At 40.2% G+C, this 27832-nt stretch overlaps 1 protein-coding gene across 1 annotated transcript in view; it reads right to left on the bottom strand.

The window, feature by feature from the left end:
- Positions 1 to 27832, bottom strand: part of DMXL2 (Dmx like 2) — a 283261-nt gene that overhangs the window by 12816 nt on the left and 242613 nt on the right. The window contains exons 36-41 of the mRNA XM_077471038.1: positions 23309 to 23430; positions 23089 to 23227; positions 16300 to 16360; positions 16077 to 16204; positions 13320 to 13397; positions 1674 to 1765 (exon numbers count right to left, since the gene is read on the bottom strand). Of these exons, the coding sequence (XP_077327164.1) occupies positions 1674 to 1765; positions 13320 to 13397; positions 16077 to 16204; positions 16300 to 16360; positions 23089 to 23227; positions 23309 to 23430 (620 nt within the window). The remainder of the gene's footprint in view (positions 1 to 1673; positions 1766 to 13319; positions 13398 to 16076; positions 16205 to 16299; positions 16361 to 23088; positions 23228 to 23308; positions 23431 to 27832) is intronic.

Genomic DNA, 27832 nt, shown 5'->3' with positions numbered 1-27832 from the left:
TCTGTTTTTAATGGTCAGAGTCCTTAAGAGTACTTTTTGGTAAACTCCAGGCAGGCTGTCATGTGCCTTTTACTAGAGAAATGGCTTCCGTCTGACCAATCTACCATACAGGCCTGATCGAGTGCTGCAGAAATGGTCCTTCTTCTGGAAGGTTCTTCTCTCTCCACAGAGAAACGCTGAAGCTCTGTCAGAGTGACCATCAGGTTTTTGGTCACCTCCCTGACTAAGGTCCTTCCTCCCTCGATCGCTCAGTTTGGCCAGGCGGCCCTCTCTAGGAAGAGTCCTGGTGGTTCCAAACTTCTTCCATTTAGGGATACTGGAGGCCACTGTGCTTATTTGGACTTTCAATGCTGCATTTTTCTGTACCCTTCCCCAGATCTGTGCCTCAATACAATCCGGTCTCGGAGGTCTACAGACAATTCATTGGAATTTATGGCTTGGTTTGTGCTCTGACATGCACCGTTAACCTTGGGACCTTATAAAGAGGTGTGTGCCTTTCCAAATCATGTCCAATTAACTGAATTCACCTCAGGTGGACTCCAATCAAGTTGTAGAAACATCTCAAGAGTGATCAGTGGAAACAGTATGCACCTGAGCTCAATTTTGAGTGCCATGGCAAAGGCTGTAAATACTTATGTACATGTGATTTTTTGTTTTTTATTTTTAATAGATTTCAAACAAAAACTTCTTTCACGTTGTCATTATCGGGTATTGTTTGTAGAATTTTGAGGAAAATAAGTGAATTGAATCCATTTTGAAATAAGGCTGTAACATAACAAAATGTGAAAAAAGTGAAGCACTGTGAATGCTTTATGGATGCACTGTAGGTGTTTCTATCTAGATACTAGATGCACTATGGGTCCAGCATGTGACAAAAAGGCAAGGAAATAATGTCATGAAATGGTGGTGAAAAAAACTTTAGCAACCTACACTAAGATGTCCGATTCCGTTTTGCCTCCTGCAAACATATGTGTGCTGGGCAATTCATGTTGTAACCCAAGGATATAATGGGGGGGCTGCATTTAGAGATGGTATGATAGCCATTGGCATAGATCTGACATAATGGCAGAAAAATTCTGCTTCCAGACAGATCACATATTGTGCAGTTTGTGAGGGAGATCAAATTAGGGGGATGGAGCCGTATCACTGTGCTATCTTGCTCTGGAACAATGAAACTGCTATCAACCTAAAATAAAGTTTCCGGAACACATGGCTATGGTTTACACAGAGATGACAGCAGTCACATCAATTAGTAAAGGAAATTGTTCCTTTGGGCCAACTTGGCCCAAAGGAACTATTTAAGGTGATAGCAAAGCTGGAGTTAGGCTTTAAAACAGACTAGTATATTACCTACTTTCAAATTTTCAGGACCCTTACATTGATTTAAATTGCAAATCAGCAAGTGGACACTTCCATTACAGTGACTTGCAGCAAATGCTGGAACTAGCAGGGAGTTAGAACTCTAGATAGAATTTGTATACAAAATTCTGTCACTCATGCAATTTAAGGTCATCAGCTATGGTGCTGAAATGCAACATATTTACTATCAGCAAAGCAAATTCTAAAGGCTTTTTAAAAGAAGATGGATGCTGCTCTTTTAATAGTAATGCCACTGTAATTAAAATGTACTATATTAACCAACTGGGTTTAAAAAAATAAAAATAAAATCATACCTGTTATCATTTGATTGCCCTGTTGTTGCCACCAAGCTAGATGAGGTAATAAAGGCAAAGTCACTCGTCGTTTTACTATGACACTGCCAACTCTTAAAGGAGAGAATGGAAGGAAGAAGAAATGCTTCATTACTATATCAGAAATAATTAATGACTTATTCTAAAAAAAAAAAAAAAAATATTGAAACACAATTATCAATTTCCATTAAAAAAAATAAAAAATGTTACCACAAATATTACTATACAAGCCCTTTTGTAATTTAAACCAATGGGCTTTTAATCCACAACAATTTGGCAGTGGGCTAAGAGAGGATGATGGTGGTAATGGTCGGAGTCTTCTCTTTTTCCTGCTGGCTGCAGAATGTGAGGGTGGCCCAGTGGAGACTGTGACAGCAGGAAGGAGCAAAATACAGTAAAACTATAACAGCTGTGGCTCTGGTTTGCAGTAATGAAATACCACTGACTTTGGGGTATATCAGAGCTTGAATAAAGAGTGTGTGCAGGCACCAGAAGGTGCATGATTTATAATCCTACCTTCATGACCCTGGTTTAAAGAGTAACTCTAGCTGTTTAGACTAAGTTGGGCAGGGTTAAAAATAGCAGGTCTTTTACTGCCGTTTGTTGCCCACTGGAGAGATTCACCTTTAGGGCTTTTTAAAACTGGGTGGCCAGGGGGTTGCAGTTTTACAGTGCCCCCCACTCCACACTTCCGATCACCCACCTAAAAAAAAGGGCATGCAGCCCTTCAGGGTTTTTACACATGCCACAGCAAAAATGAAACCCACTCAAGTGTATGGGGCAGACCAAATGCAGTGCAGGTACAAATTAACCACTTGTCTACTGGGCACATTTACCCCAATTTTCAGCTTTCGCATTTTGAATGACAATTGTCATGCAAGCAACACTGTACACATGACATTTTTATAATTTTTTCACAAAAATAGAGCTTTCTTTTTTGGTAGTATTTAATCACCACTGGAAATTTGGAAAGAACCCCCCCCCCCAAATAAAAAAAAATTCATAGTTTGTTATAACATTTTCCAAACAGGTCATTTTTCTACTGGTACTGGTGGGCACTAATTGGCAGCTCTGATGGGCACTAATTAGACTGCACTGATTATCAGTTCCGTTGTCCCCTTAGCATAAACTGGTTATCAGCTTTTTTCTTCTCTCCTCACACTGTCAGCATGAGGAAAGAAAAGCCAATAACTGGCTTGTGTTTACATCCTGTGATCAACTGTCATTGGCCGAGAGCTGATCACGCAGTGAAGATCCAAAGAACTTGGCGAGCACAGAGCACACTGTCTACAGCCTGCCGTCTATCAGCTATAGTGTGGGCAGGAAGTAGTTAACATTCTCTTTTTTTATAAAAACATCACTTCCTTGTAATAATGAGCCGGGCAGGACCTGTGCAGTGTTCCACCATAAAATGGTAATTTCCTGATGACATAATTGGTTGACAGTTTCTTTTGTTGAGACACTGGAACTAATCCTGTTGTTATGGCATGCATGTCTATCAACTTAGTACTCTGAAAAAATGACATGACTGAAAACATCTTAAACAGCAGTGGATAAAACAGTGTATTGAAGTTTTGGAAAATCTTTTTAACCTATATGTTTGTTCTAGATTTAACTCATCTGGAGCGGAGTTGCCCTTTAGGAAAAAGGGCATGTTATGATTACCCTTTATGTATCATAACTGGTGAGCAGGGTCTATGGCAGTAACAGAATTATGTGCCGTTGATACAAGGTAGAGGTAGTATGCATGAAAGGTCATCTATTTCCCCACCACATCTTTATGCTTAAAGTTTTTTTTTTTTTTTAACAACCATTGATATTATTGCATTACTGAGAATTAAGCTATTTAGAACTGCAGTGACACAAGGGTGAAATACCATGCCCTTCCTGTTAATTGGTAGTTAATACATTCTAGAGACTGTCTAAAGTGTTTTTGGGAATGTTTTTTTAATTTACGAGACTTGCAAAGAATGTTTGCCTTCCCATGGATTAATATTGGCTGTGAGAGAAAGGAAAAGATGACCTGTATATTTTCTTTTTTAGTGTAAATACTATGTAGCTATCTAAACAAGAAGTCTCGTTTCCAGGGGATTTTATTATACTTGTATAGCGCTCTGTAGAATCTCATTAACTTTAGCATACTTGTTTCAACAAATGAATTCACAGATAAATTGTGTTAAAGCAGGCCTGTAAAAATATACAATAACACTATGGATATTTTTAGAACCGATTACAGATTACGCTTAATTTGATTAACTCCCCCCCCCAATAATCACCATGCTAATGAAAATAAGAGAAAAATAACTTGTTTGCTGTATATTACATTATTTTAGACCAACTGACAGCATCACTGGGCCTCTGTGCTTCTCTATGCATAGCAGGCAGATCTGGAGTGGAGGGAGGGGCTGGTAAGGTGCTGTACATAGCTTCTCGAAAACATCACAGCACTCTGCTTCACCGGAGCACTTTCAAGAGCTCTCTGTTCTGATGCAAACAGTGAGCCGGCTCTTGATAAGAGTGGAGAATATGAAAATGCCTCGATGGATGGATATCAGTCAGGAGGAGTGTGCTTTCTTGCTTTCCTAGGCAGGCTGCCTTTGCATGCAGGCCAATCTAGATAGAGCTTAACCACTTCCATACCGGCCTATTCTGGCACTCCTCTCCTACATGTAAAAATCATATTTTATTTGCTAGAAGATTGCTCAGAACCCCCAAACATTATATATATTATTTTAGCAGACACCCTAGGGAATAAAATGGCAGCCATTGCAACTTTTTATCTCGCACGGTATTTGTGCAACAATTTTTCAAACACTTTTTTTTGAAAAAAACAAACAAACAGTTTCATGATTTAAAAAGTAAAAAAAAACGTTAAGTTAACACAATTTTTTTTATATAATGTGAAAGATGATGTTATGGCGAGTAAGTATAGCTTCAAAATTGTGCACACTCATGGAATGACGCCAAATTTCAGTACTTAAAAATCTCCATTAGGAACGCTTTAAAAAAAAATTCAGGTTACATCTTTAGCGTTACAGAGGAGTTCTAGGGCTAGAATTGTTGCACGCGGTCTAACGCACGTGGCAATACCTCACATGTGTGGTTTGAACGGAGTTTACATATATAGGCGAGACTAATGTGTGCATTCATTTCTGAGTGCAAGTTACGGGGGACAGGGGCGTTTTAAGAAGTTTTTTTTAAACATCCCTTGTAATAGGAATCGTTTTTGACAGGTCCTCTTTATGGAGAGATGCGGGGTCAATAAGACCCCACATCTCTCCTCCAGGCTGGAAAGCATGAGTTTGGAAAAAAAAATCCACGATCTCATGCTTACCAGCCACGATCGCAGCTTTGTTTATATCCTTGGCCCTGACATGACGTCACAACGTCGCGCCTGGGCTTTCCGACAGTCATAGAGATGACCGGTGACCATCTGGTCACCAGTCATCTCTATGCCCATCATCCAGGGGTGGCCGATTCTTTCTCTGGGTCCCCGATGGCACGGGAGAGCCCCGGAGAAGTACCGAATAGTGGCAGGAGGGGGGGGGATGTCCCCTCCCGTCGCCCGTAAGAACATTCAAGCGGTGGAACTGCTGCTATGATCATTTGTATGGTGCACAGAATCGCTGGCTCAAAACAAGAATATCTGAATGATGCCTGTAGCTGCAGGCGTCGTTCAGATATTCCCACTGAAAGCATATTCAGTACAGGAAAGGAGACTGCACAATTGTGCAAGGCTAAAGATAAGTCTGCAGGTCAGCTTTAACAGTACTGCACATAGTTACAGTAGGTCTGTAACATTACTATATATAATAATAAAACACACACGAAATTCCCATATAGGGCTTGTTAACATCTCAATCCCCACATTCAGAATGCAGTTCTAAAAGTGCAATGAGTTTGCAGTGCATGATTTTGAAGTTGTAATTTTCTGTCACAATTTTTTGGACAATTAAAAAAAAAAAAACAATCAAGGGGGTTGGTTTCACGCTATATATATATATATATATATATATATATATATATACACAGTGCCTTGCGAAAGTATTCGGCCCCCTTGAACTTTTCAACCTTTTGCCACATTTCAGGCTTCAAACATAAAGATATAACATTTGTATTTTTTGTGAAGAACAACAAGTGGGACACAATTGTGAAGTGGAACGAAATCTATTGGATTTTTGAAACTTTTTTAACTAATAAAAAAATGAAAAGTGGGGTGTGCAAAATTATTCAGCCCCCTTGCGTTAATACTTTGTAGAACCACCTTTTGCTGCGATTACAGCTGCAAGTCGCTTGGGATATGTCTCTATCAGTTTTGCACATCGAGAGACTGAAATTCTTGCCCATTCTTCCTTGCAAAACAGCTCGAGCTCAGTGAGGTTGGATGGAGAGCATTTGTGAACAGCAGTTTTCAGCTCTTTCCACAGATTCTCGATTGGATTCAGGTCTGGACTTTGACTTGGCCATTCTAACACCTGGATACGTTTATTTGTGAACCATTCCTTTGTAGATTTTGCTGTATGTTTGAGATCATTGTCTTGTTGGAAGATAAATCTCCGTCCCAGTTTCAGGTCTTTTGCAGACTCCAACAGGTTTTCATCCAGAATGGTCCTGTATTTGGCTGCATCCATCTTCCTCTCAATTTTAACCCTCTTCCCTGTCCCTGCTGAAGAAAAGCAGGCCCAAACCAGGATGCTGCCACCACCATGTTTGACAGTGGGGATGGTGTGTTGAGGGTGATGAGCTGTGTTGCTTTTACGCCAAACATATCGTTTTGCATTGTGGGCAAAAAAATCGATTTTGGTTTCATCTGACCAGAGCACCTTCTTCCACATGTTTGGTGTGTCTCCCAGGTGGCTTGTGGCAAACTTTAGACGAGACTTTTTATGGATATCTTTGAGAAATGGCTTTCTTCTTGCCACTCTTCCATAAAGGCCAGATTTGTGCAGTGTACGACGGATTGTTGTCCTATGGACAGACTCTCCCACCTCAGCTGTAGTTCTCTGATACTCCTTCCATTTCAAAATGATCGCTTGCACAGTGCTCCTTGGGATGTTTAAAGCTTGGGAAATCTTTTTGTATCCAAATCCGGCTTTAAACTTCTCCACAACAGTATTACGGACCTGCCTGATGTGTTACTTGGTATTCATGATGCTCTCTGCACTTTCAACAGAACCCTGAGACTATCACAGAGCAGGTGCATTTATACAGAGACTTGATTACACACAGGTGGATTCTATTTACCACCATCAGTCATTTAGGACAACATTGGATCATTCAGAGATCCTCGCTGAACTTCTGGAGTGAGTTTGCTGCACTGAAAGTAAAGGGGCCGAATAATTTTGCACGCACCACTTTTCAGTTTTTTTATTTGCTAAAAAAGTTTAAAATATCCAATAGATTTCGTTCCACTTCACAATTGTGTCCCACTTGTTGGTGATTCTTCACAAAAACATTTAATTTTATATCTTTATGTTTGAAGCCTGAAATGTGGCAAAAGGTTGAAAAGTTCAAGGGGGCCGAATACTTTCACAAGGCACTGTATGTATATATATATATATATATATATATATATATATATATATATACACACATACATACATACACACAGAGAGAGATATGGATATATAGACACAGTATCTCACAGAAGTGAGTACACCCCTCACATTTTTGTAAATATTTTATTCTATCTTTTCATGTGACAACACTGGAGAAATTACACTTTGCTACAATGTAAAGTAGTGAGTGTACAGCTTGTATAACAGTGTAAATTTGTTGGCCCCTTAAAATAACTCAACACACAGCCATTAATGTCTAAATCACTGGCAACACAAGTGAGTACACCCCTAAGTGAAAATGTCCAAATTGGGTCAAAAGTGTCAATATTTTGTGTGGCCACCAGTATTTTCCAGCACTGCCGGTGGATTTTAGAGACATTTGCGCTCCTCTACATTCTGTTTGATGCCCCACAGAAGCTCAATAAGGTTTTGGTCTGGAGACATGCTTGGCCAGTCCATCACCTTTACCCTCACCTTTTTTAGCAAGGCAGTGGTCGTCTTGGAGATGTGTTGGGGTTGTTATCATGTTGGAATACTGCCCTGTGGCCCAGTCTCTGAAGGGAGGGGATCATGCTCTGCTTCAGTATGTCACAGTACATGTTGGCATTCATGGTTCCCTTAATGAACTGTAGCACCCCAGTGCTGGCAGCACTCATGCAGCTCCAGTCCATGACACTCTCACCGCCATACTTGACTGTAGGCAAGACACACTTGTCTTTGGGCTCTGCACCTGGTTGCCGCCACACACGCTTGACACCATCTGAACCAAATAAGTTCATCTTGGTCTCATAAGACCACAGGACATGGTTCCAGTAATCTATGTCCTTAGTCTGCTTGTCTTCAGAAAACTGTTTGCGGGCTTTCTTGTGCACCATCTTTAGAAGAGGCTTCCTTCTGAGATGACAGCCATGCAGACCAATCTGATGCAGTGTGCAGCGTATGGTCTGACAGGTTGACCTCCCACCCCTTCAACCTCTGTAGCAATGCTGGGAGCATTCATACCTCTATTTCCCAAAGATAACCTCTGGATATGATGAGGCCGTGCACTCAACTTCTTTGGTCGACCATGGCGAGTCCTGTTCTGAGTGGAACCTGTCCTGTTAAACCGCTGTATGGTCCTGGCCACCGTGCTGTAGCTCAGATTCAGGGTCTTAGCAATCTTCTTATAGCCTAGGCCATCTTTATGTAGAGCAACAATTATATTTTTCAGATCCTCAGAGAGTTCTTGGCCATGGGATGCCATGTTGAACTTCCAGTGACCAGTATGACAGCATGAGAGCGATAACACCAAATTTAACACACCTGTTCCTTATTCACACCTGAGACCTTGTAACACTAACAAGTCACATGACACCGGGGAGGGAAAATGGCTAATTGGGCCCAATTTGGACATTTTCACTTAAGGATGTACTTTTTTTTTCCAGCGGTTTAGACATTAATGGCTGTGTGTTGAGTTATTTTGAGGGAACAGCAACTTTACACTGTTATACAAGCTGTACACTCACTACTTTACATTGTAGCAAAGTATAATTTCTTCAGTGTTGTCACATCAAAAGATAGAATAAAATATTTACAAAAATTGTGAGGGGTATACTCACTTTTGTGAGATACTGTGTATGTATATATATATATATATATATATATATATATATATATATATATATATATATATATTACATACTATCATCAGTGCAGTACAGTGTCGTTATGTTGCTGGTGATCAGGGATACCGATTTTTTTTTTACATACTCTCAGAGTAATTCGGGGTCACCATCCATTAAGAAACATTTTTTTTTAATGGTTTATAACAGTGATGATCACTCCTTTAAGCAATATCTTTAACTGTCATAATTGGCTTTACTATTGCGATCTGGGATTGGCTGCAGCTAATCACACGGTAAAGGGCGCTGTAATTGGCCCAGATACCATGTGATAGCTGTGGCCCAATCACAGCATCACAATACTAAGCAAACTGTCATCAGTCATTAAGTGAAGCCATTCATGACTGTTTTGCTTACATGTAAATCCCTATGATTGGTTGTAGCGATCACATGATACCCCAAAGCTGCTTACAGCAACTGGGTACTGAGCTCCGTGACCCGCACCTACATGTCCCCAGGCACCAGTCATATCAACACCCTGCTGTGGGTCCTTTGTACTTTCAGTTTATGGCCCTGCCACTTAGCCTATGTTTGACACCATGGGTGTTTACCAAGGAGCTGCCCCCAGTATTAGCCTTGCAGCATTATTAGAGCATCCCAACTTTGGGACCTCCAACAGAGGGAAGAGTCTGCACAGGTTCTGGGGGACAAGGTAGCCCTGATAGTCTAGACCTTGCAGAGATTTGGGTGAATGCTGAAATAAGCACTGTAACCGACTCACCAAGTGGAATATCAGGGTCTAGTCCTAGACACAAAATTAAGCTAGAGATTTTTCTTATCCAAGAAAAATGTCAAAATCTCCATTCCTAGTCTTGTACTTTTAAGTCCAGCAGCCATATCACTGGGCTCCTGTCCCGGAGAATGCTTTATGTTCCATCCCATGTTGGACAACTGGCAGTCAGATTACCTCAGCCAGCAGCATTTGCACCCAGAGAAGGTGGTCACTACACCATGAGGTACAGGGATTTTCTAGTGGAAGCAGGGGATGCTCTGGTGGCTCCATGAGATGGGACCAAATTGATCTATGCTTTTCCTCCCCCCGAAACTACTCTGTCTGCTTCACAGGGTCAAGATAGAGAGCATTCCGGGTATCTGTGGTACTTCAATACTGCAAGCATCCTTGGCAGATGCTCCGTTGACTCTACCAGACCATCTTGCTCTTCTCTCTCAAGGACTAATTTACCATCCTGATTCATGGTCACTGGCTTTAAGGAAGTCTACTTCTTGCAAGGTCTTTTGGGTTGGGGCCAGCACCATTAAAAGTCAAGTTTCTCATCTTGCTATCTTGCTCCGGACCCTGTTGGCCATCCACTACTTGAATAAGACCTTTATTCTGGGTGTCTCCTGTGTAGTTCTTCCTGTCAACTCCCCCTGTGAGTCTACACTGAATTTGGTTCTATAAGCACTTCAAAAACTGCAGCTTGAACCGATCATAGATATTCCTCTTTACACTCTTACCCATAAGGTGGTGTGCCTTTTATCCATCACTTTTTCAAGGCGAGTATACAAGCTAGTACTCTAATCCTGTAAATAACTATTTCTAGTCTTGTACAAGGACAAGGTGGTGTTGAAGTCCAGAACTTTTTTTCTACCCAAGATATTTTGGCCTTTCATGTCAATCAGGTTTGTCCATCCCCATTTATGGCTCCAGTTTATCAGGAGATTTTACTTCACTGCCTGGATGTTGTTTGGGCTATGAGAGCCTCGCTCAGCCATGGATTCCTTTAGAAGGACAGGCTCTCTTTTTCTTTCAGGGCACACTCTACGAGATCTGCGAGTGCCTCTTTTACACCAGGTTACTGTCTTCTCGATCTGCAAGTCTGCCATTTTGGTCTGTTGTTCACACTTTTTCCAAGTTTTTCCAGATGGGTATACAGGCTTCATCTGATGCCAGCTATTCAAATCAGGCAGTCCCCAGCTCTGACTTTCTGTGGGCCTGTTAGGGTTGTGTTTGCTGTCCCCTTCCCCACTCTTCCTTTGTTTGACTGCTTTTGGGTGTTTTGGCAGTTTATGACTTCCTGTGTCCCTCAAAGGATTACAAGAAGATAGGATTTTTGTGGGAGACAGATCCCACCTTTCCATATTTATAATCAGATTATTGGTATTGTTTGCAACAGAATGCACAGAATGCATTAAAATAAAAAAACTTCTGCCTTTGAAACCACTTTAAAGTGATTGTAACGCCTCTCTCTTTTTTTTATTTTATTTAAATAATGAAATGTTATACTTACCTGCCCTGTGCAGTGGTTTTGAACAGGGTAGCCCAGATTCTCCTCTTCTTGGGTCCCTGACTGGCGCTCCTGGCCCCTCCCTCCTGTTAAGCGCCCCCACATAGCAAGCAGCATGCTATGGGGCACCCACGCCGAGCTGCAGCTCTGTGTATCCATTCACACCAGGAGACATGGCCCAGCCCTGCTCCCTTTCATTCCTGATTGGCTGAGTTTGATTGACGGCAGCGGGAAGCAATGCGCCACTGCTGTGTCTCAGCCAACCAGGAGGGAGAGTCCCGGACTGACGAGGCACTTGTTGTTGGATAGAGATGGGGCTCTGGCAAGTATTAGGGGGGCTGAGGGGGACAGCTGCACACAGAAGTATTTTTATCTTAATGCATAGAATGCATTAAGATTAAAAACCTTCTGACTTTACAACCACTTTAATATATGGGTCCAAAACACATGAATGAATGCCATGTTTTTTTTCAACCTCCTAATTATAAATGTAAATGTGGTAGAAAATTGGCTTAGCTACATTAGTTTTCTAAATATATACCAAACACCTTAGCCTAATTATGTTCTGCTGCTACCCATGCAGCAAAACCCTGTTCATACAAACCACTTAAAGTTAAATTATATTTTTTTTTATCCAAAACCTACAAATATGACTTGAAGCAGTCTGATAGACATGATGTGAAATTCAGCAATCAAAGAGCTTTAAATGCAGTACATATTAGTGGTTTTACTGAAATGGCCGATTGCTCTGGGTTTTAAAGGAAAAAGGTAACTTAATTCCACTACAACCATGAAGGGAAACAAAAAACAAACTGAGCAATTTTTAAGGTCTGCAGAAAAGCCATGATTATAATTGGGTTCAACATCTTCAATGTGAATACATATCTGAAGCAATTATGCTATAAAGGTTTAATCCAGTTATCATTCCGCCTGCAGCTGTAAACATAAAAATTACCTTCAGAGCAGAAGTCCTTCTTATTGTGTTTAGAGCAGAGTATTTTATAAAAAAAATGCCAGGCCTTGTACATAAAAAACCTTGGTTATAGCTTAATCATTATAGTTCTGAAGATCCCCGCTCAGGTGAAGACATGTCTGCTAATCTTTTATACACTACAAATTGTTGGTTGAAAAAATAAATAATACTTTGACATTGATGTGATGTAAAAGACTAAAAGAGCCATACAAGGGCAAAACAATAGTTATATTTACAGCTGGCTAAAAAGACAAAAAAAATTTCCCCATGCAACTGCACTGAAAAATCAAAATGGTTTGCCTTCTACGGATGGACTTTCACAGACTAGGTGAAAACCAGACAAGAGATAAAATACTGTATTTATTGGCGTATAACACTCACTTTTTCACCATGAAAATATAACATGCAAATAGCATGTTATGCGCCAATACTTCCATTTTAGCTGCCTCGGAGGTGACTGAGAGGGGGGGCAGGAGGAGCGCCATCAGATTACATACAGTAATAGGGGTAGGAGTATCTCTCTTTACTTGATGGCCTCAGTAATAGGAAGTCTCGTCTCATGGGCTGCCATTGGACCATTGTTCTGTCTATCATAGGAGATTCTCACTGTATATAATCTGTCGGCGTTCATCCCACCCCCCTCCCTGTCCCCTCTAGGTTGCAGATGGGCATTGATCAGGCTGCATTGATGGCAATGGTGAGGCTGCTGCATTGTAGGCAATGGTGAGGCTGCTGCATTGATGAGGCTAGATTGATGGAACTTGTGAGGCTGCAGATGGGCATTGATCAGGCTGCATTGATGGCAATGGTGAGGCAACAGATGGCCACTGATCATTATTTTGCTTCAAAGTTCCTTATTTAAAATTTACGTTTATTTTCCTGAAACTTCCCTCTTATAATGAATGTGCATGTTATACACCTGTGCGTGTTATATGCCGATAAATACGGTACATAGGCTTGAGTTGGGGCAGTTATTCAATTGCTATTAAAACTTGAAAGGATACTGAATATGTAAAAAATATTCATGTAAATCTAAAGCCAATTTCCAAATTAATGATCTCTTCTTCCAACAAATACTTTAAAAAAATGCATTTCTTAGCAAGTGCAATGTACAGGGATATAGAATGGTAATGATACACAGACACACTCAAGGTTGAACTGGATAAACAGGTGCCTTTTTTTTTCAACCTTACTATGCGACAACTTACCAAATAAGGTTTTGGATTAGAGACTGTTTGGTTTACTTGCCAAATGCTTAAAAATCCTTCTCCATCTGCAACACCACACTGCAAAGTATAACAAAACACAAAAAATCATTATATCTTGTAAGTACATGCATTTAACATGCATGCAACTCTAATAAAACCACACATATTGCTGCACCTTACTCAACTTAATGATATTTTCCCATTTAATACAACAAAGCACGGGGTAATATGTTGGCATTAAAGCAGTTTTTCTTTTACCAAAATAAAAAAAGAAGTTATACTTATCTGCTCTGTGCAAAGGTATTGCACAGAGCAGCCCTGAACCTCCTCTTCTGGGGTCCCCTGCCAACATTCTTGGCTCCTATTCTCCATGTGCAACCTCAGGAAGCCGCTTCCTATGGTGGTACACATGTGGGTTTGCTCCTGTGCTGGGCTGTGTGCATTCATTGATGCACACAGCATGGCTCGGCTGGCCCCACCCTGCGTTCTCTGCTCACTGGGTTTGACTGACAGCAGCGGGACCACTTTAAAGTTAGCCATAGATGGACTGTTTTGTTTTCTGATCAGCCAGAAAACACAACGGATTTTCTTGAGTGGAAACGGCCATAGATGAACAGAAATATGTCCGTCCTTCCTGAACTAGTTATTGATACATCTATGATCAGCTTAAGTATGTTTTACCCAGTACCCACAATCAATTTGCTAGTTGTCAAATACTAGCCACTCTTATGCCCAAAAACATTATGTCTAACCCAGCACTCCACTGATAAAGTCTCTGCTTCGCCCTGGTTTCTTCTTTTTGCCAATGTCTATCATTGGCTTCCACATTTACTTTACTGCTACCTGAAACTACACTGCACCCAACTCAAGGAAATCATGCAAGACAGTTTGTTCATTGACCTGACCAGTGATTGATACCGAGCTGAAAACAAAGTCACGTTAACTCTTCCACAGTCATGCTTTGAAGGAAGCCCTGATTCCACAATTATATCATCAAACACTAGTAGCAATAACTCCAATAATCTAAAAATTCGGAGCTATTATTAGCTAGCTCGTGCAGACTGTGAGATGAGAAAAGGTTGTAAAGTTTAAAGTTGTAAAGTATGTTTTGGATACTCGAGATGGACATAACCTACTCAAAAGTATATAATAAAGGATTAGTTCACCTTTTCTGAAACAATGAAAAGGTGAACACACACTCTGCACCCTCCTCAACAACCTTCAGTTCCCACTGTACCTTAATCCTTGGATGATGAGCTGTCGGCGCCCTTGCAGTCAGTATAGCATTTATTGGATTTGAAATCCCTGCTTCTCCTCCTCTGTCTTCAGGGATTCAAACACGGATCAGAGAGGTTCTGATTGGTCAGCAGTAGCACAGGACCACTTAGACAAATGGGAATCACTTTGATCTGTCCCAGAAGCCCTACAGAATGAAGGGGAAGAGCAGGAAATTCAAATGCCCAGATCGCAACACCAGCTGCGTGAGCAGACAGCTCATCACCCATGGAGGCAATTACAGCAGGGACTCGGATGGGGCGGGTGTATGGTGTTAGTTCACCTTTTCATTTTTTCTGAAAAGGTGAAATTACACTTTAAAGCCTAAGTTTAAGTAAAACTAAAATATCTATATCTATCTATCTATCTATCTATATATATATTTATTAAGCACACGTGATGGTATTTACATTTAATCTGAAGTGTCCCTTGTGCTGGTGCCAGTGATCATAGTGAAAATTCTCTGACCTCTGCCTTCCTCCCATACCTCGCAGCTATAATCTTCTGGTGCTACAGGGGTTCATAAAGCTGAGGGACCTGAACTGGCATGGTGACTAGGTCTCCCCTTTCCGCCTTTCTCTCCTCCATTCATAGAAGCCATACCATAGCTTCCTTGATAAAAAGTATTCTATGAATGGAGTAGACGGACCTTTCATTCATACACCCATCGCTCTACTCTTAGCTTTTCATTTCTGGACGTTATAGTATAGCTTCTATGAATGGAGAAGGAAGGTGGAAAGGGTGGAGATAGTTGGTACACTTGAGGAGTGACTGTGGCAGGTCCCTCGGTTCTATTAACCCTCGCAGCAACAGAGGAACAGTGTGGGATATGGAAGGGGGGCAGAGGATTTCAGCTATGACAGCCAGCACAAGGGACACTTTGGACTAAATATAAGTACTGTACCTTTTGCTGATTTTGTAAAAAAAAAAAAAATATTACCCAAACATTTGACCAGAACAGAAAATACCTTAACAGCATTTTATTTTTCCCAATTCCCACAAAAGCTGGTTAATTCACATAGAACAATTGTACAAGACGTTTAGCTGGACATTTTTTTTTTTTTTTTTACAAATAGACCCCTTTGTGTCAAGTAATTCTGCAGTTTCATAATAAGGTACAGAAGGCAGTCATATTCACATGGTGCAAAATGGGTCTGATTTGTGAAAACTACAGCAGAAAGTTACGTACTGAAGATGGCAGATTCTCGGATCACACTATTACTATTCAATGGCTGTAATATTTCCTTATATCTATCTATTTTTTAAGTGGCAGCTGGAGGGAGGGAGTGTGGGAGCGCTGTGATGATACACTAATTGGTAGGTCATTGAGAGTGTATCTTAAGTTGTAATATTTCCTTGACTATAGAATTCATAATGCCCCCTTTTTGTGTCTACCAAAGGGAGCAGCAGCTGGTCACATGAAAAACAACCCACAGAGAAGTTTGGTAATCCAAACATTAGAACACAAGATAAAAAACAAACCTTGTTGCCTTGGGAGTTAAAGTATAACCTGGTAACCCGAGCATTGCCAGCTTGGCGGAAACATAAAAGTTGTTGTGGTCGATTCCATTCAAACATACGAACACTGCCATCCTGAGCACCAGTAAGATCTAATGTAAAGTGGATGAAATAATGTCAGTGTTCTGGTTCTACGTTTCATATTCTTTAGGAATATTTAGGTTTTCTATTTGAATCTCATACTTACAGTATCGGTGGACAGGGTGTGAAGCCATTCTTTTGACATTATTCAGATTCCTTTTTATCAGCTTTTGGGAATAACACAGAAAAAAAATTTAAGTTTGAAAGTCCAGGAAAATAAAAAAGATTTTTGTACTTCCCATAAAATATATTTTTCAATTGCATTGAGGGACACAGAAATTCAGATACAAGGTTATATTATTACCTAGAGGTGATTTGTACACTACCCATCATGTCAAAGCAGTATAAAAAAAAAAAAAGACATCAAGGAAACACAGGGGGTGGGACCTATGCCCCTCAATAGACTCCAAAAAATGTATTTTGGGGTAAATACAAAAATCTTGTTTTCTTTCCTTTTTAAAAAGCAGTTGCACAGCCGCTGGCAGGTTCACAAGAGGAACTGGAACCTATCTGCAAATTTGGACCACCTGAAGAACTGATGCCTGAATCTGAACTAGATGAGAAAAAGCCACCTATAAGAAAGAGGCAATTGCCAATGACAAAGAAAAGGCATGAGAAGATCAGCCCAATGCTCAAGACCAGGATAAGTATAAATTACCTTACCCAAGGGGACACTGGGCCTGAATCCGTAAAAGGGTGTGAAAAAAAACTCTGCAAAAAGCAGGTGGAACAAAATAACTGCCTGGTAAGGGAAAAACATACCCACATTACCAAGTAGTTTACAGAATAACATTGGGGCAAAGACCTGCTGAGAACTGAACAGCACTAATCCACAAAGTCACCCTGCCTGAGAGGGGAAAGGGCATATGACAGATAATCCTACAAAAAAGGAAAAACAAACACAAGCCATTTTCACACCTGGATGTGTCTCTTAGGCCTTACAAATAAAATTTGCAGGACTTGCCTATTCTTGTCACAAAACATGACCCTAGAAAATGCCCGACTTACCACAGTTAAGCAGAAAACAACCACACTGCAAAAAAAAAATGCACTTGAATAAAGTTAGAATGGAGGATGGCATCTGGGAAATTTTGTCAAGAGGCTGCCGACCAGCCACAGCAGGAGGAACTCTCTCTAGGTGATCAAGTCCCATGAAGGCCTCCGGACATATACTAGCACCAACGGTTGATGCCCTTTAGCAAGGTCCCTGGCATGTTCCGCCTGCTAACAAGGGGGCACACATTCCTCCAGTGAAGATTTCTGCCTGCCATGCAGATGATGTGGAGTACCAAGGAACACAAACCTCTCACCCTTTGGTGCAGACTAAAAACAGCTCAACGGCCTATGACCAAAACCCTTGTGTGTGAGCCACTCAGGCTAGGAAAGGGTGCTAGTCCTGGTACACTGCTGTGAGTGCTGGCTGGGGAGGGAGCCTGTCTTGGCTCCAAACGTCAATGTGTAAGAGTATAGATTATCTTTAAGCCACACATCAAGGCAAGCCTGCTCATGATGGTGTGTGGCAACCTCAGCCTGGGTTCCTGCCAGGAAACGCTCCCAATGCGTTTTGCTCTGTCCCTCAGAGCAGGCCACGTCTCCAACATGTTTCACTCCACCCCTCAGAGCTTAATGAGAATCCCCATGATTAAGTTCCGAGAGGCGTAGTGAAACACATTGGGGCATGGTCTGGCAGGAGCCCAAGATGAGGTTGCCACATACCATCCCAAGCGGGCTTGCTTTGATGTGCAGTTTAAAAGGGCTAGATGCCAATGCAGTGTCCTCACCTAAGATAACAAGGTTGAAAGTAGAATCCTTAAGCCTAGTGCACACTTGTTGTTTGTTTTTTTGTTCAAAAACTGAAAGCAGAGATAGGACCCGCTGTACTAACAATTGGAGCTATTGTGATCTGACAGGGGGACAGCCCCCCTGCCAGAACACACCGGTCAGCGCTCTCAGCCATTGGCTTAGAGCTCTGATCGGAAGCCAGTCGGCTGCCGATTTTCCAGCATGCTCAACCAGCTTCTGTTGGACTGGCTGCCATAGATATGGGCAGAATGTCATACGTTTTTTTATTGAACCAACAAATGTCACCCAACATTGATCCCGTCTGTAATAGGCTTTAGTGTCATGTAGTGTAGGAGCCAGGCTACTTGTCCTGCTGCAAGTGGCACTCCCGTATCTTTCCAAAGAGTCCTTAGCTGGACAGGGATAAGGGACCCAAGGCTTGAAGGGGGGGTGGGATAATCCTTCCCCCAGGCTAAATAGCAAGAAAGAGAAACAGGCACGTGTGCACATCTCTTCATCCAGTGAATGGAAAGCACCACAATGCAGAAACCAGTGTCTGAAGGTCACATTCCAGCCTTGCTCTCATGTCCAGTGAGGTCCAGAAATGGCTTCGAAGTTGAGATAACACTGATCTGAATAGAGGCTATAAAGAGAAGAGTTCAAACAGCGGTGTAGTGAAGAATCTTGAATGAAGTCACAGAGGAAAAAAGCCACAAAAAGAAAACTAGGAAAAAAATAGGCACACTTTTTTTTTCAGCAAAGCTGAAGAAAAGGCATCTAACTCACTAGAGCACTAGCAATGAACTGAAACATACTGCATAGAAGGAGAGGTTACATGTTTGCCAGTGTTCAAATCATCTGTAGACACCAATATAATATGACTGTATCAGTTCTTGTGTCCCTCATTGAATGAGAAAGAAAAAATTTATGCAAACTATATTGTTTTTAAAGGGCATGTATTGGGCTGAAGTGAGGTAAGATAAGTTAGCAGGGAAAAATACAGCAATAAAATGTAAATAAATCCACAAGGTCCTGAAAGTAATTAATGGAACCTCACAAAGAACAGTTGGTGCCAAATAGTTCTCCATCCAATAAAAAAAAAAAATCACTGAGACACTTGTGTACATTGGCCAATACATATCACATTTGAAGGTACTGCTGCTTAATTTTTGAACACAAAAATGGCCTAATGTAAAAACCCCTATTACCAACAGGTAAGATTTCTAGTTGCCTCTAGCAATCAGTTGTCTGTACATCTTTTTTTTGTTTTGTTTTTTGCAACGGTTCAAGTTTAGCATATTTCAAGGTTTGTTCCCAGCAGAAAACATCGGGCTATTTGTGTGTTGTATGTTTAAACAATACTACTTCAATGGACATGAATGTCAAGCTGCACTCAAAATGCAGAATACAGAACTTCACTGCAGTTTACTACAAAGCAATGCATTCGTAGGCCAGGCATAATGAAAAAAACTGAACTGTAAAATACAAGTGGCGGAAAACAACCTCTCATACATTAGGTTCATAAGGCACTGGAGACTATTGTATACACATTTATTAATAAAAAAAAGCTTATAAAAAGGTAATTTGCAGAGAAGACGTTAAAGCCACATTGCTAATTATAGGCTTAAAAAGATATAACCGTTCCACCTATAACAAAGTATGCTATATACTTACTTTTAATAAACTATGAGTTTATGATTGGCTAAAGGTGAAATAATGCCCTGAAAACATATATGTAACAATATATTGAAAATATGTATAAATAAATATTTAAACATTAATAGTGCTAGTATAATCAGAAAGTCTTTTAAATTGATACACAGTCCACTTCGACAGTGAAAGTAGCAAAATGTGGAATAAAAGATAGTACACTGAAACAGAAAATAATTAAAATTTTGTTGCAGTTTATTAATCTGGACGGTAGCTGTAATCAGCAATCCCTGCATCTCTCCATCTGTATATTGCTCGTCGCAAGAAAATAAGGGGGCACATAGCTTAATCCAGTATTTGGAAGGTATGTTAATTTAAATAATTCTTTATAGATGTACACTTACAATAAAATCAATTGTTAAAAGCATAAGTAAAGTATACTTATAAAGTCGCTCCCTCCTGATATACCTCTCACCGCTACAGCGGTGTTCCCGGGTAAGGCAAACAGGGGACTCAACAGCGTAATTCGACGGCGTGGGTTGCTGCGTGGTCACGGCCTGGTGCGTTTCCTCATTGCTTTCATCTGAAGGCATGGCCACACAGCGCAGCACCCTACCTAATATACACATCCGAGATCACGGGGATTAACCCACGCTCACTCGTATGTTAATTATGCTGTTGCGTGGCTCTCGCTGCCCATCCAGCTGCACTCAAAAGTAATCATTTGTAGTCATAATAGCCGTAGCACATTAGGTAATTAATTAAAAATCTTTAAACCTCTAACATAACATCGCATACTAACGGTGGGTCTATGTTAAACCTGGCCAACACAACAGATCAGCTCAGATCAGACCAACTGATCAGCCGATCGCAATCTTAATTGATTAATTGTATGGCACCAAAACAATTTACAGTTAGATTTAAATTGTTTTATTAGTGATTATTGATTTTAGTAATTTTATAGTGAGTATTTTATAGGTTTTAAAATAACCGGATTCATTTCATTAATTTTAATATGTTATATGAATTATTTTTGTAAAGAACAAACATGTTTAATTGTATTTTTTTTATACTTATCTATTGATATGAGTCTTGGTGATATAATCAGGTGTCTGTTGTCTAATCCGCTTATTAATATTGTAGTATTTTTTAGATAATATACAAAAAAATTATATCTAGATATGCAATATAAACACAGCAGGTGAATTATGCAGTTTTTATTCATTTAATCATAGAATGAATTTAGATTGTTCTCATAACACATTGAGGGGTGGACGGTATCAGTACATAATAGATGTTAGATAACAATATGTTTATCTGCAGATTTTGGACATTATTATAATTTATTGTTTTTAACCACTTCACCCGGGAGGATTGATTTCCCCCCTTCTTGACCAGAGCACTTTTTGCGATTTGGCACTGCGTCGCTTTGACTGACAATTGAGCGGTCGTGCAACGTGGCTCCCAAATAGAATTGAAGTCCTTTTTTTCCCCACAAAGAGCTTTCTTTCGGTGGTATTTGATCACCATTTTTATTTTTTGCGCTATAAACAAAGAAAGAGCGACAATTTTGAAAAAAAAAAAAAAACGCATTATTGTTTACTTTTTGCTATAAGAAATATCTCCCAAAAATATCTAAAAAAACTTTTTTTTCCCCTCAGTTTAGGCCGATACATATTCACAAAAAAATAAAAAAAATCGCAATAAGCGTTTATTGACTGGTTTGCGCAAAAGTTATAGTGTCTACAAAATAAGGGATAGTTTTATGGCATTATTATTATTTTTACTAATAATGGCGGTGATCAGCGATTTTTATCGTGACTGCAACATTATTGCGGACACATCGGACAATTCTGACACATATTTGGGACCATTGGCATTAATACAGCGATCAATGCTATAAAATTGCATTGATTACTGTAAAAATGCCACCGGCAGTCAAGGGGTTAACCACTAGGGGGCGGGGTGGGGTTAAATGTGTCCTGGGGGAGTGTTTCTAACTGTGTGGGGGATGGGCTGTGTGTGACATGACACTGATCTCTGTTCCCGATGACAGGGAGCAGATGATCAGTGTCCTGTCACTAGGCAGAACTGTTCACATCAGCATCACCACGTTCTTCAACTCCTTGACACAATCGCAGGTATTCCTGTGGTGTTCACAGGCATGGAGCTCGCAGCAAGTGCTCATGCGCCGCCGGCGAGAATTTCAAAGTAATGTACGGGAACGTTACTTTGCCTAGCCGTGCCATTCTGCCGACGTGCTGACAGCGGTCGGCCAGTGGCTAAATGGTCATATTTTGTATCTATTTATCTGATTGACCTCAAGTTTGTTCTAGAGAATAACACATCATGTTTAATTATATCAAGATCTGTAATACCATCCCGGTTGTCAAGCCGGCCTGCACCCAGTAAATAGTTTTGGTGCCATACACAGTGCGATAAATTAAGATTGCGATCGGATGATCAATTGGTCTGATCTGAGCAAGTGTTGTGTTGGCTAGGTTTAACGTACACCCACCGTTAGTATGCAATGTTTTGTTAATTAATTACCTAATGCACTATGGCTATTATGACTACAAATGATTGCTTTGAGTGCAGCTGGATGGGCGGCGAGATCCGCACAACTACTTAACAAATATAGGAGTGAGAGTGGGTTAATCCCCGTGATCTCGGATGTGTATATTAGTGTGTGCCCACGCCCTCTAAGGAAAGCAATGAGGAAACACGTCAGGGCGTGACCATGCAGCAACATACGCCGTTGAGTCCCGTTTGCCTTACCCGGGAACACCGCTGCAGCAGTGAGAGGTATATCAGGAGGGAGCGACTTTATAAGTATATTTTACTTATGCTTTCAACAATTGTTTTTTTTTTGTAAGTGTACATCTATAAGGAATTATTTAAATAAACATACCTTCCAGATACTAGATTAAGCTATGTGCCCCCTTATTTTCTTGCTTGTGACAAGCAATATACAGATGGGGAGATGCAGGGATTGCTGATTACAGCTACCTAACACCCACGCACTAACCCAGCAATATTGGATGGAGACACACAGTGTTTTGCTGATAACTACCACCTAGAAATATGCATTAAATACAGTAATATCTGGTGAGTGAATTTCCTTTGGGGGATTATTATACAAGTATTGTGGTGATGGTAATTCATCTGGATCAATAAACTACAACAAAATTTTAATTCTTTTCTGTTTGAGCGGACCATCTTTTATTCTACATTTTGCTACTTTCACTGTCAAAGTGGACTGTGTATCAATTTAAAAGACTTTCTGATTATACTAGCGCTATTAATTTTTAAATATTTATTTAGACATTTTTGATACATTTCATTTTTATTATAGTAGCAGCTTTTGATATTGTATTTTTGCCGTAAATGCAGAGGGAGAGATATCCACTATTGTTTGATTATTTATCAATCTTTGCTATGCAACAATATAAAATGTGCCTACAATGCCAGCTCCGGTGCTTGTCTGTCCACTTCCAAGCCAAGGCATGGATGAAGAGGCTTGCATTTTTTCAAGGTTAAAAGTCGCTACACCCGTCTGATGAATGGCAGTGGTTGATCCTCTGAAATCAAGGTCATCAGAACTAGGAAAGAATAGAACTCTTTAGTACTGACTTTATACATTAAAAAATAACACTGAATCAGAGATGAGAGAAAAAAAAAACCTTTTAGATTCTCTGTCATATTCTTCCCCAATCCACACGTAAGGTTGTGCTGCCAGGAGGGCCGACACATCAAGTTCTTGTACATCATGTGTAGAGGCAAGGACAATCTCATTACAGTTCGCCTAAATGAAAACATACAATAGAGCTTTGTTTTAGGTGTATGTGAGGGCATATGCAATACATGAACATTTTCCCATTGTTTATCCCTTAAAGGAGAAGTCCAGCCAAAGCTCATTTTGATTATTAAAAAATAAATAAAAAAATAAACCCATACTTCTCTTATAAGGCTCCATGCACACTGGAGCTCATAAACTGCAGTTTATTGGAGTTTGGGCGTTTTTTTTTAAAAGCGCATAAACTCCACTCTATGTTAGCCTATGTGTCCATGCACACATGGACGTTTTTCAGCTTTAATGAGCAGTGGAGTTTATGTGCTTTTTTCTGAACGCCAAAAATTCTTGTTCAAAGTCCTGTTTTTCACCACCAAAAAACGACAAACGCTGATAAACGCTCATAAACGCTTATAAACGCTCATAAACGCTCATAAACGCGCGTTAATTAGTGTTCAGCATTCTATTTTTTCAATGCATTGTGGGAGTTTGGAATGTACTGTGGGATTTTTGGAGTGTCCTCTGTGTATTTTTATTGAAAACGCCCATAAACGCTAACGCTAATAAACGCTCATAAACGCTAGTACAAAACGCTGTTAAAAGCAAGTTTTTCAACCAGCGTTTTCTGCCAGCAATCTGGCGTCCAGAAAAAGCTTTTGTGAGCTTCAGTGTGCATGGAGCCTAAGACTACATGCACACTATCATTTTTCATAAGCTCAAAAAAAAAGCTAGAAAAAAATGCTGGATGAAAAATGCTGGTAATAGCATTTTTGTGCCAGCTTCTAGTAGCATTTTAGTAGCTTTTAGAAGAATTTAGAAGCATCTTGGAGCATTAGCATTTTATTGGCATTTTTGTAGTATATGAAGAAAAAAAAAAAAAAGAAAAAGCTCAAATAAAACTGTTAATAGCATTTTAATAGCGTTTAGGAGCAGTTAGGAGCATTCTGCATATTTCCTGCTGGAAAAACGCTCCTAGAGACTCTACAAAAACATTTTTTGGGCTCCTTGAAGCTGAAGCTCAAAAAATGCTAATAGCTTAATGTAGTGTGCATGGACACATAGGATAACACTATTTAGCTTCTAAGAGCAAAAAGAAAAAGGCTAATAACGCTTCTAGGAATTAAAAAAAAAAAAAAACCGCTAGAGCGCATGGAGCCTTTTAAAAATCCTGAAGTATAGAAAAATACTTACTAATCTGCGAAAAATGCACTCAGCTACTAAGTCCTGTTGTAAACTAACAACACACAGCTTTTTTTGAACTGAGTGCTGTCAGCCCTGCCCTGAGGTTTTTTGCAAAACAACCCAAACCTCGGCTTTGTGTGGGGATGGTCACGCAGAGCGGCGGTAGCTCAGGAACGAGCCTGCTTTGGTGCAATATAGCATTTAATATCAGTTTAAATGTATGTAATATCATGTATTATAAAATCATTAGGTTATTTGATCAATTAAAAAAAAAAAGGACCATCAAAGGTCTGGAAATTAACCACTGTAGCCACAAAATTAGTTTATATGCAGATGACATAGTCATATGGCTCACTGACCCAGTTCAATCTCTCCCCCCGCTTTGTGATCTTTTACAAAGTTTTGGCCAAATCTCTTTATATAAGCTGAACCACTCCAAATCGGCAATGCTGGGCATCTCCCTTCCCACTTATCTTAAAACGAATATATCGTCCATCTCTCCCTTCTCCTGGGCACCCAACTCCTCCGTGTCTTACCTGGGCATCCAACTGACTTCCCCAGCATCCCTGTTGTTACGTACTAACATGTCCATTCTAACCCAGAAACTTCAGGAGACTGCTACCTCTCTCCTCTCAGTTAAAGCCTCCTGGGCAGGAAGAATTGCATTGGCTAAAATGTTTTTGTTACCGCATATTCTTTACGTGTTCAGAACTCTGCCTTTACCTATTTTGAAACCTGATATAGCTGGTTTACAAAGGATTGTCAATAAGTTTATATGGGCGGCCCATAAATCACGTATCAGATCACCGTTGTTGAGTATCCCGACTAGATATGCTGGGATGGGAGTCCCTGATCTCAGGGCATACTACAAAGCCACTCTTTTGGACCAAACCAGGAAACTTTGGGACCCGACCTCTTCTCTGCCTTGGACTTCAATTGAAACCGCAGACATGCTGTTTCCTCCATCACATTTACTTGCAGCCATCTGGATGGGTTTACACCCCACACGCTCTCTACTACCAACGGTTAAAGCCCTCATAAGCAACTGGAAAGCAATCGTACAATCCACGGGCGGCCTACATATACAAGCTCTTTATCGACTACCACTAGCCTCCATATCACTCCTGTCCCAGGATTTACCTCTTCATAGATGGTCCTCAAAAGGCATAAAAACCCTCGGAGACTTATTTCAAAATGGTCATTTAAAGTCCTTCATTCAACTGTCTAAAGCCTTTAACATACCTAGTAATGACTTCTACATCTATCTACGGATCCGTCATACTATTTCTTCTATACATACGTCGAGCTGCTCTTTGACTAAAGACATAATACAAACTTTTACCTCAATGGTCAACAAACTAAGGGGTATCTCATACTTTTATGGACTTTTGACAAAGCCTAGCCCGGAACGCTCCACTCCGGCGATTGTCTCGTGGGAGCGAACTTTACATCTACAAGTCTCACCAGCCAACTGGTACCGGGCAATCCGTTTCCCAGCTGTAGTATCCAGAAATGTGTCGCACTGGGAGACTGTGATGAAAATTCTTTACAAGTGGTACTATACTCCATCTAAATTAGCAAGGATTTTTCCATCCCAATCTAGAAAGTGCTGGCGAGAGTGTAACCAAGACGGACATATTTACCATATTTGGTGGGAATGCCCGCCCATAAATACTTTCTGGGCCGGGATTTCCTCCCTCATCCGGAGCGTAACTAATGTTACTGGCAAACTGGCACCGCAGACGGCTCTCTTTGGTCTTGACCTTACATTGTGGCCTTCGAAATTTCACACCATAATCACTCACATACTTATAGCGGCTAGACTTGCTATCTCCCGTCGCTGGAAGCAATCTTGCTCTCCCTCTGTCCCAGACGTAATCATAATATTAAACGAACATATGTTGATGGAATTCATGTTTGCGAAAGCACACATGAAATTGGGTAAATTCTATGCAACTTGGCAACACTGGTTACAAGATTCTAGAGCTCAATTTCACTCTTGATTTTAATATTCTTACTTGAGCCCCTCTGTCAATGTCCTCTTCCGTGCGGGGGGGGAGGAAATCCATCTGACCCCCATAAGACCTGGGACCGAGCCTTCTGCGGTGTACTTGCTTATAGCATTCAAGAATGTATAGTCTTTTTTTCCTCTTTAATGACATATCCACCTGTTTCTCCGCTAACCTTCCACCTTTCTCTATCCTTTTTTAGGTGCTCTGAGGGGGAGAGAATGGAGGCAGTCTCTCCCCGCCAGTCATTCCCTTCTCGCTGGGATATCCTGCTCTTATGCCTGTCACCTCTTTGTCCCACTCTTTTATTTTTCTTTCTTTATAATTTGCTGTGTAGAATTACTCTTATGTTAACCTTCTTGGCATTGACAAAGCATTATTTGCCTTGACTCTTATGTGATTTGAGTTGTACATGCAATTTTATGTTCAATAAAATTTTGAAACTTAAAAAAAAAAAAAAAAAAAAAAAAAAAAAAAAAAAAAAAAAAAAGGAGGTCTGTAATTACTTAATAAAAAACATAATTTTAAAACGCCTTTATGTGGCAGTAATATGCAATACCATCATTCATTATACCACAATAATTTAAAATTACTTTGCTACCTGGATTGCGATCTGGTCAACAAGTTATGAAAAAAATTAGGAATATATACTATGTGATAAATTTACACAGCACAACCAACACTTGCTGTTCAGCACATAAAATAACCTTCACTGATCCCAATATGGAGTTTACAGTGTACAATGACACTTTATGCAAATAAATACTTGTGCAATGCAGCAAATGCTTGCAATGATTGCAGGTACAGGTTATTATTTCGACACCTATAATCAATCAAGGGTTAGTGGTGGTGTTCCTTAGTTGTGCAGTTATATTAGAGAGAAACATGGAGGCTGATGTTGCAAATTTTATTCTGAAAAATGACAATCACCTAGATGTGTCTGAAGTCAATACTTGTCTCAGTACAGGTATGCAGTTAGAAACTATTCATAGATCTAATTACAGTGTGTTGCGGTGCCATTCAATATGATTAGCAACTTGCTGCACCTCAATAACACATAGCCCAGATGTCAACCATTTACATGTAGTGAAGGAAAAAAATAAATAAATAATTGACAAAGGTGTGAAAATAGTCTATCCAAAATGCCAAAGCAACACGCATCCTTAATGAGGTTAACTATTTGTGCTATTATATAAGCATAATGCATTTAAATGTCTGTGCAT

Source organism: Lithobates pipiens, unplaced genomic scaffold (genome assembly GCF_037356315.1).
Source record: "Lithobates pipiens isolate NorthernLeopardFrog02 unplaced genomic scaffold, aLitPip1_a1.2 Scaffold_8, whole genome shotgun sequence".
Taxonomy (NCBI): Eukaryota; Metazoa; Chordata; class Amphibia; order Anura; family Ranidae; genus Lithobates; species Lithobates pipiens.
This window is presented reverse-complemented; position numbering and strand designations above follow the sequence as displayed.